General features: G+C 40.2%; 1 protein-coding gene across 1 annotated transcript in view; it reads right to left on the reverse strand.

Annotated features, from left to right (window-relative positions):
- Nucleotides 1–16,349, reverse strand: part of RASGRP1 (RAS guanyl releasing protein 1) — a 118,703-nt gene that overhangs the window by 23,223 nt on the left and 79,131 nt on the right. The window contains exons 4-10 of the mRNA XM_072622977.1: nucleotides 15,634–15,696; nucleotides 14,913–15,044; nucleotides 10,467–10,620; nucleotides 6,393–6,566; nucleotides 4,633–4,749; nucleotides 3,015–3,290; nucleotides 715–795 (exon numbers count right to left, since the gene is read on the reverse strand). Coding sequence (XP_072479078.1) covers nucleotides 715–795; nucleotides 3,015–3,290; nucleotides 4,633–4,749; nucleotides 6,393–6,566; nucleotides 10,467–10,620; nucleotides 14,913–15,044; nucleotides 15,634–15,696 — 997 coding nt within the window. The remainder of the gene's footprint in view (nucleotides 1–714; nucleotides 796–3,014; nucleotides 3,291–4,632; nucleotides 4,750–6,392; nucleotides 6,567–10,466; nucleotides 10,621–14,912; nucleotides 15,045–15,633; nucleotides 15,697–16,349) is intronic.

Here is a 16,349-nt window from a genome sequence, read left to right on the forward strand (position 1 = left end):
TTATTCCATAAATTTAAAATCAAATAAGTAAAAACTTAAAAAAACTTAATATTAAAAAAAACCAAAAAACTTAAGAAAATGTAAATGTCTTTTTTTTCCCTTCTCCCCTTTCTCACCTTAGAAGTGGCTGTCATTAGAAGCAAATACGTATATATCATCTTTTTAAAAAATTGTACTTTGTTATGGGAATGTTTGTTTTATTCCATAAATTTCAAATCAAATAAGTAAATAATTAAAAACCCTTAATATTAGAAAAAAAAAAAACTAAAAACCTCCTTTAAAACAAAAGCAAACAGGGAAAACATTCCTTAAAGTCTTCTGGCAAAATGCTCCACCAACTTGCATAGTTTGAGATGTGAGATTTTGAAGGTGGTTTTTTCTGAAGTGGGCATCCTCTTCTTGTCCAAGAGGAATAATGAATTTGATCTCACTTTATGTAAAGGAAATGAGATCCAATTCTCCAGCATAGTTAGTTTGGGCTTCACATGGTGGCCACTGTCCTCCCTCACTTGTATCTGGTTTAAGATCCTTCCCAAAGGAATGGGACCCACCCTCACCATCACATGAAGCTCCCCCCACGTAACCCCACAGGGATTCGATAAAGACTTGTTAGCATAAAAAAGTTTGGTCTTTACAATGACTGCTCTAAGACCCATCTATGTTGCATGAGTATGCATTAATGGGGAGCGGGGAGTCAGTATATGAAAAACTTACTGGAGCTCTGTGATTTCTTGGTTCTCGGGCATAGGAAAGCTCATAGATTTCATCTTCGGTATAGTAGAGATCCAGGGATAACTGCAAATCAAACAAAGTCAGGTTAGCTTCCCAAATAAACCTTTTGTCTTTTCCCTGATTTAGAGTTGATGTAACTTTTCTTAGTGTACTCTTCCTTATGGGACTTGCTGGCACAGTGCAGCAGATTTTTAACAACTATGATGACACACGTGATATGATCCAATCTGGTGGTGTTCATTCATCCAAGCAAATAATTGCTTGAAATAGTTGATCCCCACCCCCAATGGGTGGAGATCAGCTTTTGCATATTGGGAACTTAATTTTTTAGGAATTTATAATGAAATATGTTCACTTTCTCACTTTGAGTAGCATGTCAGACTTGGGTCGAATCTTAGAGAACATCAAGTCCAATCTTACAGAGAAGGAGAGTGGAAGAGTAAAGATAGGACGGAAGCCTTCTGATGCCCCCCTTGGTTTTTTTTCTACTATACATTTTTAAAGTACTCATCATGAAAGGGATCTTAGAGGCCATCTAGCTCAGTCTCCCTGCTGAGATGAGCAACTGAGGCTGCTCAGAGAGCGGCTGTGACTTGTCCAAGCTCCTACGGAGGCAGCTTCTGAACCTGGGTCCTCCTACTCCACTAGACTGTAAGGTCTTTGAAGGCAGGAGCTGTCTTTTCCCTCCTTTTGAATTCCTAGTGCTTATCACAATTCTTGGTTCTTGATAATGTTTATCGACTATTTCACTCTTAACCCGGCATTCTTTCTGTTTCACCAAGTTGGGGAGGCTATGATGATCCCTCTCATTTTATGAACAGAGAAATGAAAGTATAGAAAGTTCAACTCATTTCAAGATTGCAAGGGTCCTTTGTTGTTTCTCAGTCATTTCAGTAGTGTCTGACTCTTCCTGATCCCATCTGGGGTTTTCTTGGCAAAGATACTAATGTGATTTTCCATTTCCTTCTCCAGCTCATTATACAGATGAGGAAACAAAGGCAAACAGGGCTAAGAGACTTTTGCCCAGGGTCACACAGGTAGGAAGTGTCTGAGGGCAGATTTGAATTTAGGTCTCCCTGACTCCAGGCCAAGCACTCGATCCACTGAACTACCTCATTGCCCTTGTAAGGGTCCTTAGAGGTTATCTAATCAGATCTGCTCATTTTATATGTAAGATATGAGGCCATAATGTGTCTAAAGAAGGAAGGAAACAAGTATTTATTAAGTTCCACTATGTGCCAGACTTAGTGTGCAAATACTTAATACTTAATAAAAATATTATCTCATTTGATTTTCACAATAACTTTGTGAGGTAGGTACTATTAATCTTTATTTTACAGTTGAGGAAACTGAGGCAGCTAAATGATTTTTCCACAGTCACACAGTAATAATAACTAACATCTATATAGTACAATGTGCTAAGAGCTTTACAAATATTACCTCATTTATTCCTCGTAATAACCCTGGGAAGTAGCGGGTATTATGTCCCCTTTTTACAGTTGAACAAACTGAGGCAGACAGAGGTTAAGCGACTTACCCAGAGTCAGTTGATTAGTAAGTGTGTAAGGCCAGATTTGAACTTGGGTCTTCCTGACTCCAGGCTCACCACCATCCTCTGCACCCCTTAGCTGCTGCCTCTACCACACAACACATTAGTGGCAGAGAAGAGACTTTAGAACTGAGATCTCAGAGAATGAATCTTGTCCTCTTATCATTCTAACCGCTTGTACCCTTTCTCCAAAAACAACTTTGTATTTATATATCTGCATGTTATCTCCCCTAACAGAATGTAAGCGCTTTGAGACCAGAGACAGTTTCTAATCTGGGTTATCCTCTGTGTTACGACTCAGAGGCTGGCACACAGTAGGAGCTTAATAAATGTTCACTGACTAATTGATCACCTTGTCATTTTCTGCACTGGTTTGTCACTTGGCTGTTTCCTAAGGTTCTTGAGCCTTCTCATGTATATAGGAAACACCCTCTTTGTTTTCACTCCATCTGTTGGAAGTAGCTAGGTGGCTCAGTGAATAGAGCTCTGGACCTGGAGTAAGAGAGACTTGAGTTCAAATCAGGCCTTAGATACTTATTAGCTGTATGCCCCTGGGTAAGTCACAACTCCCATCTGCCTCAATTTTCTCATTTGTATATGGGGATGATAACAGCAAACCTTGGTTGGTGCGAGGATAAAATGAGCTCATGTTTATCAAGTGCTTTGCAAACTTTATGGGGCTATAGAAGGACCAGCCGTGATTATTGTAACAATGATGATGGGGCAGCCTCACCGTTAGCAAGTGCACCAAATCCTTATTGGCTTCCAGGGGCGGTGCCACCTCCTGTAGTTGGACTAGCTCGTTGATGTGGTTGTAGAGGGCCAGCAGCTTGTGGAAATTCACCTTCCTGTCTTCCAGGTAGTCGGGCATGGCCTCATGCAAGGAGATCAGGTCCTTGAGGTGGACCCCTAGGATGGGAATCTTGAAGTGGGTGCACTCCCCGTAGGCTCGCCGGTAATTGTCATAATTTCTACAGGAGGACAGTAGCTCAGTCATTTCACTGAGTACCTAGAGAGATACAGACATCAAAATCCAGTCAGATCAGTTGCATTGGGGAGAAAGACAAGTTATTTTTTTAAGGTCACCTTGGTTATAGCAACTATTTACCACAATTTCTTTCCTGTCACGAATCCATAAGATAAGAGCAAGCGGAAGAGAGGGAACCCAGCACAGACGCTGAAGCCCTACATGATTTAGGAAGGAAGTACATATGTGTGATGTGATGGATAGAATACTGGACTGAGAGTCAGGAAGATCCGAGTTCAGTTCTGATCCAGACAGTACTAATTGTGTGGCCCTGGGCAAGTCACTTAATCTCCCTTAGCTTTAGTTTCTTTACCTGTAAAATGGGGATAATAATAGTATTCACCTCACAGTTTTGTGGGGAGGATCAAAGGACTTAATAATACATATAAAATACTTTGCAAATTTAAAGAGATTTCCTTCCTCCTTTCTTCCTTCCTTCCTTCCTTCCTTCCTTCCTTCCTTCCTTCCTTCCTTCCTTCCTTCCTTCCTTCCTTCCTTCCTTTCTTCCTTCCTTCCTTCCTCCCTTCTTTTTTTCTTCCTTCTTTCCTATCACATCACATCTTCTATAGCAGACCTTTCTCAGTCCCTCCAGCTGCTACTACCTTCCCTCTGAGACTACCTATGATTTACACTATAAATATCTTGTACATACAAAGGCATTTGAGTGGTGTTGCATTTTTTTAATGCATGCATGCACACATACATATTGTATTTTTCAAGTTGGGGGAGACCTAGGTGTTTTTTGGGGAGCAGTTGGGAAAGGGCCAGTACATAAGATGATATTTAATGAGGAGAAAGGGAATGAAGGAAAAGAAAAGGGAGAGAGAGCTTGGAATGTTAGCTCGTTTAGGGCAGGGACACTATTTTTGCCTTTCTTTGTATACCTGGTACTTAGCACAATGCCTAGCATATAAGTGCTTAAGAGATGCTTACGGACTGATTTTACCAGAGGTGAGGAACCTGCAGCCTTGAGGACACATGTGGCCCTTTAGGTCCTCAAGTGAGGACCTTTGACTGAATCCAAACTTCACAGAATAAATTCCCTAACAAAAGGATTTGTTCTGTAAAACTTGGACTCAGTCAAAAGGCCTCACCCAAGGACCTAGAAGTCTACATATGGCCTCAAGGCTGCAGGGTCCCTACCCTTGGACTTTATCCATGCGGCTTCCTTTATATTTACATGCCTATGTAAATAGGGGTCCTGATCCCTCTTCTGGACGGGCACGGAGAGTCAATTTTGTTACCAATGGAAGAAAATTCTGGGTAGCCTTTTGTCCTTGGCCTCTTGCTAAGCAACCATAGGAGTGAAGAGGACAACACTGACCTTGTTGATCTCATGGGGAACATAGGAACTTGTCTCCTTCAGCCTGGAGATGGAGCTGTGACACAATCCTCCGATCACGGCCATCAAAGTGTTAAAGTTCTGCAGCTGATGGAGCTTCTGTATTATATCCCCAATAGAACAAGGGGTGGTTAGCAGCATGTGTCCATCCATCACCCAGCATGAGAAGAGCCTGTCTCCCCCTTTCCCTTGAACTGCCCCCCCTCCCTATTTGTTGCCACAAATTGTTTTTACACAAAATAGAAGACTAAGAATGCATTTGCAAACTCCTCTGCATTTTCCTCTTCAAATCTCATTTGAGACTCTGGAATATGGAACTGAGATCAGATTTCTAAATTGGATGCTGGGATTGGCAATAGCAGCTGACTTTGTGGGGTCAACTCAGGCTTGTTACTCTTAATGATCATTAGAATCTCCTAACAGCACCTCCTGTAGCTCAATGAGACTCAAACTGGAGTTTCTCCTGTGGAGGGGCAGCCAGATGGTCAGGACACAAACTCTACCTTCAGCTTACAAATTTACACATCACCGAATACCCTAAAATCTGCCAGGTAGGATCCTTGAAGATCACTATGACATTTAAAAAAAAGCTTTGAATCCCCATCTACATGGCAAGTGAAGAATTATTTCAAAGCCAGGGAGACAGAACCTGGCTAGGTGACTCTAGGAAGTCCCTTAATGCTCTCAACAACTCTAAGACTGGAAGTTATAGTGACGGGTGCCAACTGGCATTCTTCTGGGAGCTTCCTAACCCAATGTAATCATAAGTCAAGCACCTACTACAGTGTCTGGCACATAGTAGGCCCTCAGCAAAGGATTGTGTTGCATTTATTTTATGAAAATAAGCAGAGTTTCGAGGTCTTGAAATAAACCAGGCTCATCTTCACCTTTCTTATGAGAGCAGAAGAAAATAGATTCAGGGGCTGGAAGGGACATAAGAGAGTATCTAATAAAGGACTGGGGAGAGCCCTCTAGGCTGATGTGCATCTTTTGAAAAAAAACTTTTAGTTGGTTGAAAATCTATCTTAAGCCTCATGCTGAGAACTGAGGCAGGTTGTTCAGTGGCACTGAAGGTTTGCTTGGGCAGGAGTACAGCAGTCACTTTAATGATCTATAAATAAGGTTGAGTTCATTAATATCAAAATAGTCATCAAAGTGGCAGCAAGGTGGCATGGTGGCTAGAGAACTAGGCATAGAATAGGGAGGAACTGAGGTCAGATCTGTTCTCAGACACTTATTAGCTATGGGACCCTGGGCAAATCAGTTACTCTATTTGCCTCAGTTTCCTCTTCTGTAAAATGAGCTGGAGAAAGAAATGACAAACCACTCCAGTATCTTTGCCAAGAAAACCCCAAATGGGTTTTGAGTCATACACGACTGAGAACAACTCAGCAACAACATTTATCAAAGTCTTGGAGCTTTACAAGCTTTATTGATACTGCTTATTTTCATGATACATCCCTTTCCTCATTTACCTGCTTCTAACCCCTTGTAACAAAGCAAAACAATAAAGCAAAACCAACCCACAGATCAATGGTGTTTGAATGCGTCAATAATACTCAGGATCCACAGTACCCCACCTCTCAGATAAGAAGGTAGTCTTGTTTTCCTGGGACTTCTATGAATGTAATATCCTGCTTCTCCTTCTCCCCAAACTTCCAAGGAAAGTACATTTTAGGAGAAGACTAAGAGGACTGGTCATCTCAGAGACCAAGGTCAAGGATTGGAGTCAAGGCACTCACCTGAGCCACCTTTATGAACTTGATGAAGACTTCAGCCCGGAGCTGTGGGGTGGGACGGCTGAGCACCATCAGTTGCACCCACTGGGAGATGCCATTGCATAAGGCGATGGACCGTTCCATGGTGGGATTCTCCTTCACACAGCTATTCACAATGTAATTTTGATAATCGGAGAACTGAGAAGAGAAATAGAGGAATCAGGACGACTGCTCTATTTCTGAGAAACCAACTGTGTGACTTTTGATGGCTGAGTAGACAGGGTCTGCCACTAATCAGATTTATGGAGTGTTTTATAGTTAACAAAGACCTTTCCTCACAATGACTGTGGAAGGTGGGGTCAGTAATGCACATATCATCCCTCCAACACGGAGGTTCAGAGAGGTTAAACAACTTGCCCCAAATCACAAAACTAGCAAGAGGCAGAGGTGGCCCTCAGATCCAGGATTGACACCAAGCCCTTCACTCTTTCAGGTATCCAGCTAAGTGGTACAATGGATAGAGCACTGGAATTGGAGTCAGGAAGACCTGAGTTCAAATGCTGCCTCAGATACTTACTAGTAATTGTACGACCCTAGACAAGTCACTTGACCTCTGTCAACCTCAGTTTCCTCATCTGCAAAATATCTTCAAGATCACAGCATTGTTGTAAGGATCAAATGAGATACAATATAGCTAAAGTGCTTTATAAACCTTACAGAACTATATAAACACTGGCTATTATTATCATTATGTGCCATAAGAACAAAACCACTTCACTTTTACTCCAACTTCATAATAATAGCCTACTTTCACATAGAGGTAGAGTATTAAAAAACATTTACAAAGGAGCTTTCTTGACACCTGCCCTTGGAAGTAGGTAGCATTAGCATCATTGTTCCTGTTTTACAAATGAGGAAAGTGAGATTTGAAGAACGTTAAATGGGTCGATCTTGGTCAGTTATTAAGGGTCTGGAGAATTACAGCCCAGGTCTTCTGACTCAAAGCTCAGTGTGCTTGTCACTGAATCGGCACCCCCCCCCCCGAGGGCACTCCCCTCTGTGATATCACCTCTCATAGCAACAGAATTACAGAAGCTCAGTAGGAAGGGACCTGAGCTGCAGTGTCCTTTTCATAACTGATCAAGAATCCAGCCTGAAGAGCAATCATCCAGACTGGAGATGATTATCAGTCTTGTGAATATGAGCCATGTAAAGAGTGACATCCCTCCCCCCAGGCTCTTCCTGGTTCCCCCAGTTATTTGTGCTCCCTGAAATTACTCTATCTCTGCATATATGTTTGTGTGTGTATGTATATGTATATGTGTGTATGTATGTATACACACATACAAATATACACACGTATGTATTCTTGTACATACATGTATATACACATATATTTTATACATATGTATTTTCTATATATCTATAGACATACATATATACACACACACATACATATATATGTGTATTTAAACTTATCTGTAGACACGGTATTGCCCTCCCTCAATATAACTATCAATTTTTTAAAGACAGAGATGGTTTCCTTTTTATCTTCCAGCCCTAATGCCTAGCAAAGTGCTTGACACTTAAATGCTAAATAATTAAGTGCTTAATAATTGTTTGCTGAATCAGAGTGAATTTGATGTGATGCAGTGGAATAGATAAGGTAATGGATTTGGGAGTCAGAAACACCAAGTTTTAAATCTTGCCTCAGACAATTAATAAAGTTGTGACCTTGGGCAAGTCACCTAATTCTGTGCCTCATTTTCCCCATTTGTAAATTGTGCCTGTGTGTATGTGTGTGTGTGTGTGTGTGTGTGTAGCAAGGTGGGGGGTGGACTCAATGGCTTCTAAGGTCCTTCAGGTTCTAAACGGATTATCCTACGATCCTATAATTATTTACCTGCATGAAAATAAATGTCACATGAAAGCTTCGAGGTCTAATTGTACATCCCAGTTTGCTATGTGACCCCTTAATACAAAGATGCCCCTACTAAATCAGCGCTACCAAAAAGAGGTCAGGTTTTTGCTTTCTCCAGCATAACCCATAACCTCTACAAGATGGTGACATATTACAAAGGCAGGGTTTCAAAGTACTGCTATTGCTAGTGTGTGACCAGATGCAGATAAACATTGCATTTTAGGTGGGGATGTCACAGGTAAAGTTTTTTTTTTTAAAAATCATTGACTACAGAAAAAAGGACCCAACTCATGCACATGCACGGTGACTAGAGCTGGGACCCCTGCAAATACAAGACTTTTGAGAGAACCTGCTTTCTTCAGAATTTCAACCACATTATTATCAGCAGTAGCATCTTTCAGTGCCTTTCCTTTATATGTACGTTTTTGATTTCTTTGTCCCCCTTAGAGAAATAACATATTAAAAAGGAAATAGTAAATACTATTATCTATTTCCAACAGAAAGATAGAGGACATGACCTCTTTTATTCTTCCTCCTTCCGGCCTCATAGGCTAGATGACATTTTAAAAACTGCCTAGATAAAATACAGACATCCTTAGAGAAATCTGTGAAGGGGCTGGTCCATCAGAGGAAAGTTCAATCTTGAGGGCAAGGACTCCCTTTTTCTTCTCATTTAAAAAATTTTTTCATTGTATACCCAGTTCTTGAAACAGTGCCTGACACATAGTAGGGACTTAATAAATGCTTGTTGAAGGAGTGAATGAAAAGCAGCTATTTCAGAGTATGCCATGGAAAATGCCAACTCAGAGTCCTCACTTTTGCAACGATTTCTCACTTCCCCCACAATCTATCTGGCCACTGGCACCAAGCAGATCTTTAGTAGCTCTGATTGGGAAGGCACTGCCAGTTCAGATTTCCAGGAGTGATAAACTACCGTTTTCAGCTCTGCTCCAATGTGAATGGTAGGAGGGCCTGCTCCTGGATGGCAGGTGGCATTGGCAGACCCAGTAGGTTGCCATTTGTTTGAGGCAGCTCCTTCTGTTTTGGGACAGGGGGTGGGTGTGTAAAGGGGTCAGGGTGTGGGGGAGCAGCACATTGTATAGTTTGGTGATTTACAAGGCGGGTGTGGGGAAGGAGATTCTTGGCAGAGGAAGGAAGCTGCCTGGCACCAGGGTTTCTTTTGCCCTGCTTTGATTACAGAAGGAGGAAAAGACCTTTCTTAAACTGGCTCACCATTTTCCAGTGGCAACATAATACTGTGTAGGGCTTTTGGCTCTAAGTGCAGTGCTGTTCTCATTATACCATGCTGTTTGCCTGAGTGACAAACACCCTTTAAATGTGGCATGATGGAAGGAGAGGTATAATCAGAACCCAAGAACCTGTGTTCAGATCCAGATTTTGCCATTCATGGCCCATTTTGACCTTGTGGCTTTACCTTCTCTGGACCTCAGTTTCCTTATAGGTAAAGTAGAGTGGAGAAATGGTGTTGAACTAGATAGCCTCTGGGATTCCCTTCAGTTCTAAATTCATGATCCTGAGATCCCTGAGGTCTTAAAAGCACTACAAAGTGTTGGGCAGTGGAAGGTTTGGAAGGTGGGTGGTTTGTACAGACAGTGAAGCCGCTGAGCAAAACTGGAAAGAGAGAACTGCTGCCACATTAGGATCCTAGAAAGCTAAGGAGGAGCTGAGTGAAGGTCACGGTCAGAGGTGGGTGGCAAGGCAGTGGCAGACAGATCACCTAAGTTTTTGAGATGAATTGTCGACTGTATTCTTTTGGAGAGGACTCACTGAATATGGTGCCAAGACTCAGGAATCCTTCTGGGTTAGAGGATGATAGATTCAGAGTTGGAAGGAACCTCCAAGACCATCTAGCACAACCATTTCATTTTACGGATGATGAACCTGAGACCCAGGGAGGTTAAATCATTTGTCCAAGTTCACACAGACTCTAACCATCAGAAACAGGACTTGAACCCAGGTCTCTTGACTATAGAGCTAGTACTCCTTTCACTACACCAGCAATGAATGGTAGTAGGCATATACACCTACCCCTTGCTCTTTGCTGGTTTATGCCCTGCCCCTCTTCTTCTTGAGTTTTAGCATGTATGGATCCCAAATCTCAGCTATGTGCTTTTCTCTGAAGCCCCAACGCATTCACCAGCGTCCTGAAAACATACCGATATTCTTCGGAAGGATTTGAATTCAAGGTAAGTAAGGTGCTCGGACAGCTCTCCTGGCTCCAGATGGTCAAAGAGAAGTGAGACTTTCCGTTTCTTACTGGTGTTGGGCTTTATCCTTTGAGTAAGCTTCCTAGACCAGTCTCGAGCATTGCTTTTTTTTGTATGAGTTCAAGACAGATAGGCAGATGGAGATAGGAGGAGATGAAGAGAGAAGACAGAGAGAAAGGAGAAAAGAAGGAGAGATAAAGAGACAGAGAGAGACAGAGACATGAGGAAATGGAGAGAGAGAAAGACAGGGACAGGAGGAGATGGGGAAAGAAAGACAGATATAAGAAGGAAAGGGAAAGAGACAGGAGATGGGGAGAGGGAGACAAGAGACAGGAGGCAATGGACAGAGAAAGACAGTCAGATGAGAAAAAGACAGAGATAAGAGCAGAGAGAGGAAGGGAGAGGGAGAAGAAAGAGAGAAATAAATCAAAATTGTTTTCGCAAAAAAAAAAAAATCCATTAGCATTTCCCACAAGAATATAGATAACATTTCTTTGGCTAAAACGTCATCAAAATTTCCCCAAATCATTTTTATAGATGACTACATTATAGATAATAGATGACTACAACCAAGATATCTTATTCCTTTTCAGTAAGCATTTCAAACATGCTCTAGGGTAAAATAAATTTACTTCAAGCTAATGGAAGAGCCAAATCATAGGCACTAGCCATAGTTTTAATTCCTTTTTACTAGTTCTTTCATCTAAGTATGTTGTATTATCTTCCCTCCTTGCTCCCCAAAGCACTCCTCATCCTAATTAATGGCTTCTATGACAATGGATCTGGTTTTGAAATGTAGATGTAATGAAAGATGTATAAAAATAAGAACAATGAGTACCTGGCTTTTTTCTCCCAGGAAAGAAAAAAAAATCTCCATTCATTAGTACAGTATTTCCTAAATATTTCACCAATGAAATACTTTGGAAATTGCAATATATTGATAGAACTCAAATGCTAGCCTAGGGTATAGAACATCTTCACCCCCTCTAAAAGAAATTGGAAAGAAAACAGAAGAAATCCAGTTGCTATTGCTAATGAAAATTTGGTATACGCAAATATTTTTAATAAATGCAAATTTCCTATTTAACATTTTAGAAGGAAAGTATTTCTATCACCAATGTTTTCTTTGAGCATCCCTATTTCCATCACACAGAATGACAGAGCTGTGTGGGACACACATGGTGTCCTAAGTAAATGTGCAGAGGTTTGCTTTGGCATTCCATACAATGGTGTGCAAATTCCCTTGGATTCCTTAAGACAACCAAGAGTATTGGACTGATCCAAGCTTTTGTTGTACATTCCCTCTATGACCCCATTTTTGGATTTTCTTGGCACAAATACCAGAGTGGTTTGTCATTTTCCTCTCCAGCTCATTGTACATATGAGGAACTGAGGTAAACAGGGTTAGGTGACTTGTCCAGGGTCACACAACTAGGAATTGTCTGAGGCCAGATTTGAACTTAGGAAGTTGAGTCTTCCTGAGTCCAAGTCTAGTGCTCTAATCACTGTGACTCCTAGCTGCCCACTTATTCTTATTTACTCTTCCTCTTATTTGGTCAGAGTGTGTATTTTGTTCTTTTAATCTTGTTTTTCTCATAGAGGTTTTTTGCAGATTTCTTCATAGTACTTAGAGTTGCAAGGGATCTCAGCGACAACTTCTTAATGTTACAGATAAGAAGCTGAGATGGAGAGAGATTAAGGTAGCTTGCCCAGAGCTACTACATAGCAGAACCAGTATTTGAACCTGGGTCCAGTGTCCAAATCCTGCACTCCTTCTACCATAACATGCTTTTGGGATTTTTTTATTATGCTATTTCATGAAATTAATTTATTATAATTTATTTATCTCTTCTTCTGATACTGGAAATTAAGACACTTTCAGCTTCTTGCATTGTTAATAATCCTGCTATGAAAATCTTTGAAAAGATAGCTTTAAAAAATCAGAGGATATTTCTAATAATGAAATTATCCAATTAGATGGTTTAATTATTTTTCTAACTTTTTCTGTATTTGTTCTCCAATATAATTCTACAAGTTTGCTATCTAACTAGTCATTAATAAAGGTTCTCCCATAACCAGTCCAACACAGTTTCATTGCTTTAAGTTATTTTCTTACATTTGAATGTGTGGGAACTTAATACCTTAAAGTTATGTAAATTTGCATCTCTTTGAATGATAAAGTTGAACATTTTTTCAAGTGATTATTAACAATTAGTATTTTCTCTTTTGGAAATTATTTATTCTCATCTTTTGGACATATTTATCCATTATGGAATGAGAATTAACTTTGCAAAATTTTAACAGTTCCTTATATATTTTAGATGCCAAGTTTTAAATCTATCACATTTGTCATAAATGTTTTTTCAGTCTGTTATTTTCTTTGATTATATATTTTTACCATTTCTTATTTTAACGTCGTCAAGCACACCTGTCTTGTCTCTAATAATTCTTTCTCTCTGTTGAATTAAAAAAGGCATTTCTTCTTCACAATTAAAACAAATGCATTACTCTTCTATCTTCCGTACTTCATTTTTACTACTCATGTTTATCATCCAGGTAGAATGAATGGTGTTATATGGTGTGAGATATGAGCTTGAATCAATTTTCCACCAAATTGTTGTTCAAGTTTCTCAAGTACATTTATTAAATAGTGAAACATTTCTCCAATTTTTATTTTCAATAGCTACATCAAACACTAATCTTCTCTCTCTCTTTCATATATATATACACATATATAATATATATATACATATATAATATATATACATACATACACATTTACTTGGATACCTGTTACTTTGACTCACTTATCTATTTTTTGGTCTAGTACCAGATAATTTTTTATAACTATTTTGGAAAATGTTTTAAATTCCAGGGGTACAAGATCACTTTCTTTATTCCTTTATCTTCTCCACCACTTTCTGCCCAGGGTGCCCCTTGATAATCTTGCTTATTTGTTTTTTTCACATGGATTTTACTATGATTTTATTCCTTCTAAAAAGAAACCCCTTACTTGTTATTTGGTTCAGTTCTCTTTCCATTAGACCATTTGGTGGGTAACTAGGTGGTGCAGTGGATAGAACACCAGTGCAGGAGTCAGGAGGACCTGAGTTCAAATCTCACCTCAGACACTTGACACTCACTAGCTGTGTGACCTTGGGCAAGTCACTTAACCCCAGCTGCCTCATCCTGGGTCATCTCCAGTCATCCTGATAAATATCTGGTCACTACATTCAGATGGCTCTGGAGAAGTGAGGCTGGTGACCTGCACAGCTCTCCCTCACTCAAAACAAAGTCAAGTGCAAGTCATGTCATTATTTCTCTGATGGCATGGTCTTCTTCATCAACGAAGGATGAATACACATACTTAGGGCAATCAACCACCACAGAAGAGGGCCAGCAAAATAGGATCAATGATCCATAAAAGCTAGTCCTGGGACCAGATTTATTCTGCTTGGTCCTAGGGGATAGAACTAGGAGTGATGGGTAAAGCCACAGAGAAACATTTTGCTTGATGTAAGGGAAAGGTTCCTCACAATGATTTTGGATCCATTCCAACTCAATATTTTGCGAATGTCAATCTTCAGCACCATGTTGCTCTTTATTATACAATATGTATTCCCCTGTGGTGGGGCCACCTAGATGCTTCAGTCTATACAGTGCCAGACCTGGATCAGGAAAACTTGAGTTCAAATGCAACCTCAGACACTTAGTACCAGTGAGACCCTAAGCAAGTCACTTAACCCCTGGTTGCCTTAATTCACCAGAGGAGGAAATAACAAACCATTCCATTATCTTTCACAAGAAAAGCCCATGCACAGCACAGTCTACAGGGCCACAAAGAGTTGAATATGAATCAGCAACACCATCACCACTGTCATTGTTGCAATAAGTGAAATTTATAAAGCATATTTTATATTTTGCAAAAAAGATTTATATATGTTGTCATTTGAGGCTTACAACAAACCTATGAAGTAGGTATTAGATTAATTATATCCATTCTAGATTATTGCAAACTGAGGCTCAAAGAGGTTAAATGGCATTCCCATGGTTATACTTTCTATGTACTAATATCTATGAAAAGTCAGTATCCCTCAACTTGTTTTTATTTTTTTAAATTTGGATCCATTTTTTATCTTTGGTCCAGGGATTCATCTCCAGTTACAGTGCCAGTATATTTTTCTTCTTTGCTTCCCGGTTAAAGAATCAGGCTTTTTCAAAAGCAAAAACTTTTCATAACATGATGTGAATCATCTTGACAGACCCAGGTGGGCTTCTCTGAACGAGTGAGCTCACGGTAGTTAGCAGCAGTCACCGCTGCGGTGGCAGTTTCACTATGACCGTATGACAGAAGCAATGTGACTTTGAAAGGTTACTCCAAACCTTGACACTCACATTTGAGTTGTATCAATTAGGCGGCAGTGTAACTCCTCACCGTTAGCTTTCACCAATTCCTGAAACTCCTCCATAGTGTTTGTCAAGCTGGCATCCAATTTAAACATGACCCAGAATTCCGTTATCCAGTATCTATAAGGAAGAGATTAAAAAACAGTCAGTTCAGAGTGTAAGGAAGAAAGAATTTTTTCCTCTTTAGTGGATTCCCAAGACTGATGGTAGCAGATCTGTGGCTTAATAAAGAGGCCTTGGGGGTGGGGGAGTAGGGGGGAAGATAGAGTATGGTTTTTTCCTTTTTTTTTTTTTTTTTTTAGTAGCTGGAAAAAAATTGCAGCCACTGACATCCACTTGGCTCTAGGCACAAAAGCACATGAAATTCAGATGAGTGTGTGTTAAAATTGAAGGGATCCTTTATCATCTCTCCACACTTCTACTTATATTCTAGGTCAAAGGATTCAAGGATGAATTTACATACTTTTTTATGGTTAAAAGCAGTGGAGCTTATTAAGCTCAGTTGCATGGAAGAGAAAATTAGTATGGATTTCCAGAGTAAACATTCTGCCATTTTCATTATGACTCTGAAAGATATATGCATGGAATGAGAAGGAAAAGGTGGAGCCATCCTGAGAGTAACTGGACATCACTGTCTCTCTCATTCCCTGTATACTGACTTTGTTTGTCCCAGCTCTGGAAAATCACTGACATCAAACAGAAACCTTACCTTACAAAATAGCAGATCTTCAAACAAAGGCCAGGTGAATGTTTGGCCAAAGCATCCTTATACGTAAGGACTAGGTTAAGGTAAAAGGAAACCTTTGCTCACCACATTACTATAAAACATGTCTTCCTATGGGGAGGTCCAAGTCCTTACCAAATACCTTTTCCTAGTACCCAAGTACCAGGTATCAATATTTCCCCCATCTATTCCCTCTTTTCCAACCCCCATTCTTAAGATTCAAGCACTGAGAAGTATTCTCTTTATATCATATAATAGTGATTAATTTTCTACGTAACCCGAAGTTTATTGCTGTTCAGTTGTTTCAGTCATTTCTGACTCTTTGTTATCCCATTTGGGGTTTTCTTGGCAAAGATACTGGAGTGGTTTGCCATTTCCTTCTCTGGCTCACTTTACAGACGAGGCAAACAGGGTGAAGTGGAGTATCTAGGCAGCTCAGTAGATAGAGCACTGGCCCTGAAGTCAGGAGGACCTGAGTTCAAATCTGGCCTCAGACACTTGACACTTGCTAACTGTGTGACCTTGACCAAGTCACCTAATACCAACTGCCTTGCCAAGAAGAGTGAAAAAAGGTCATTGGATTTGTGATTAGAAAGTAATTTGTGGTGACTCTCTTCAGAGAGAAATTTCAGGGGAATGGTTGGGGCAGAAACCAAACTGTAAGGAGTTGAATCAATCAATCAACATTTATTAAGTGCCGA

The sequence above is a fragment of the Notamacropus eugenii genome, chromosome 7, assembly GCF_028372415.1.
Source record: "Notamacropus eugenii isolate mMacEug1 chromosome 7, mMacEug1.pri_v2, whole genome shotgun sequence".
In the NCBI taxonomy this organism is placed as follows: domain Eukaryota; kingdom Metazoa; phylum Chordata; class Mammalia; order Diprotodontia; family Macropodidae; genus Notamacropus; species Notamacropus eugenii.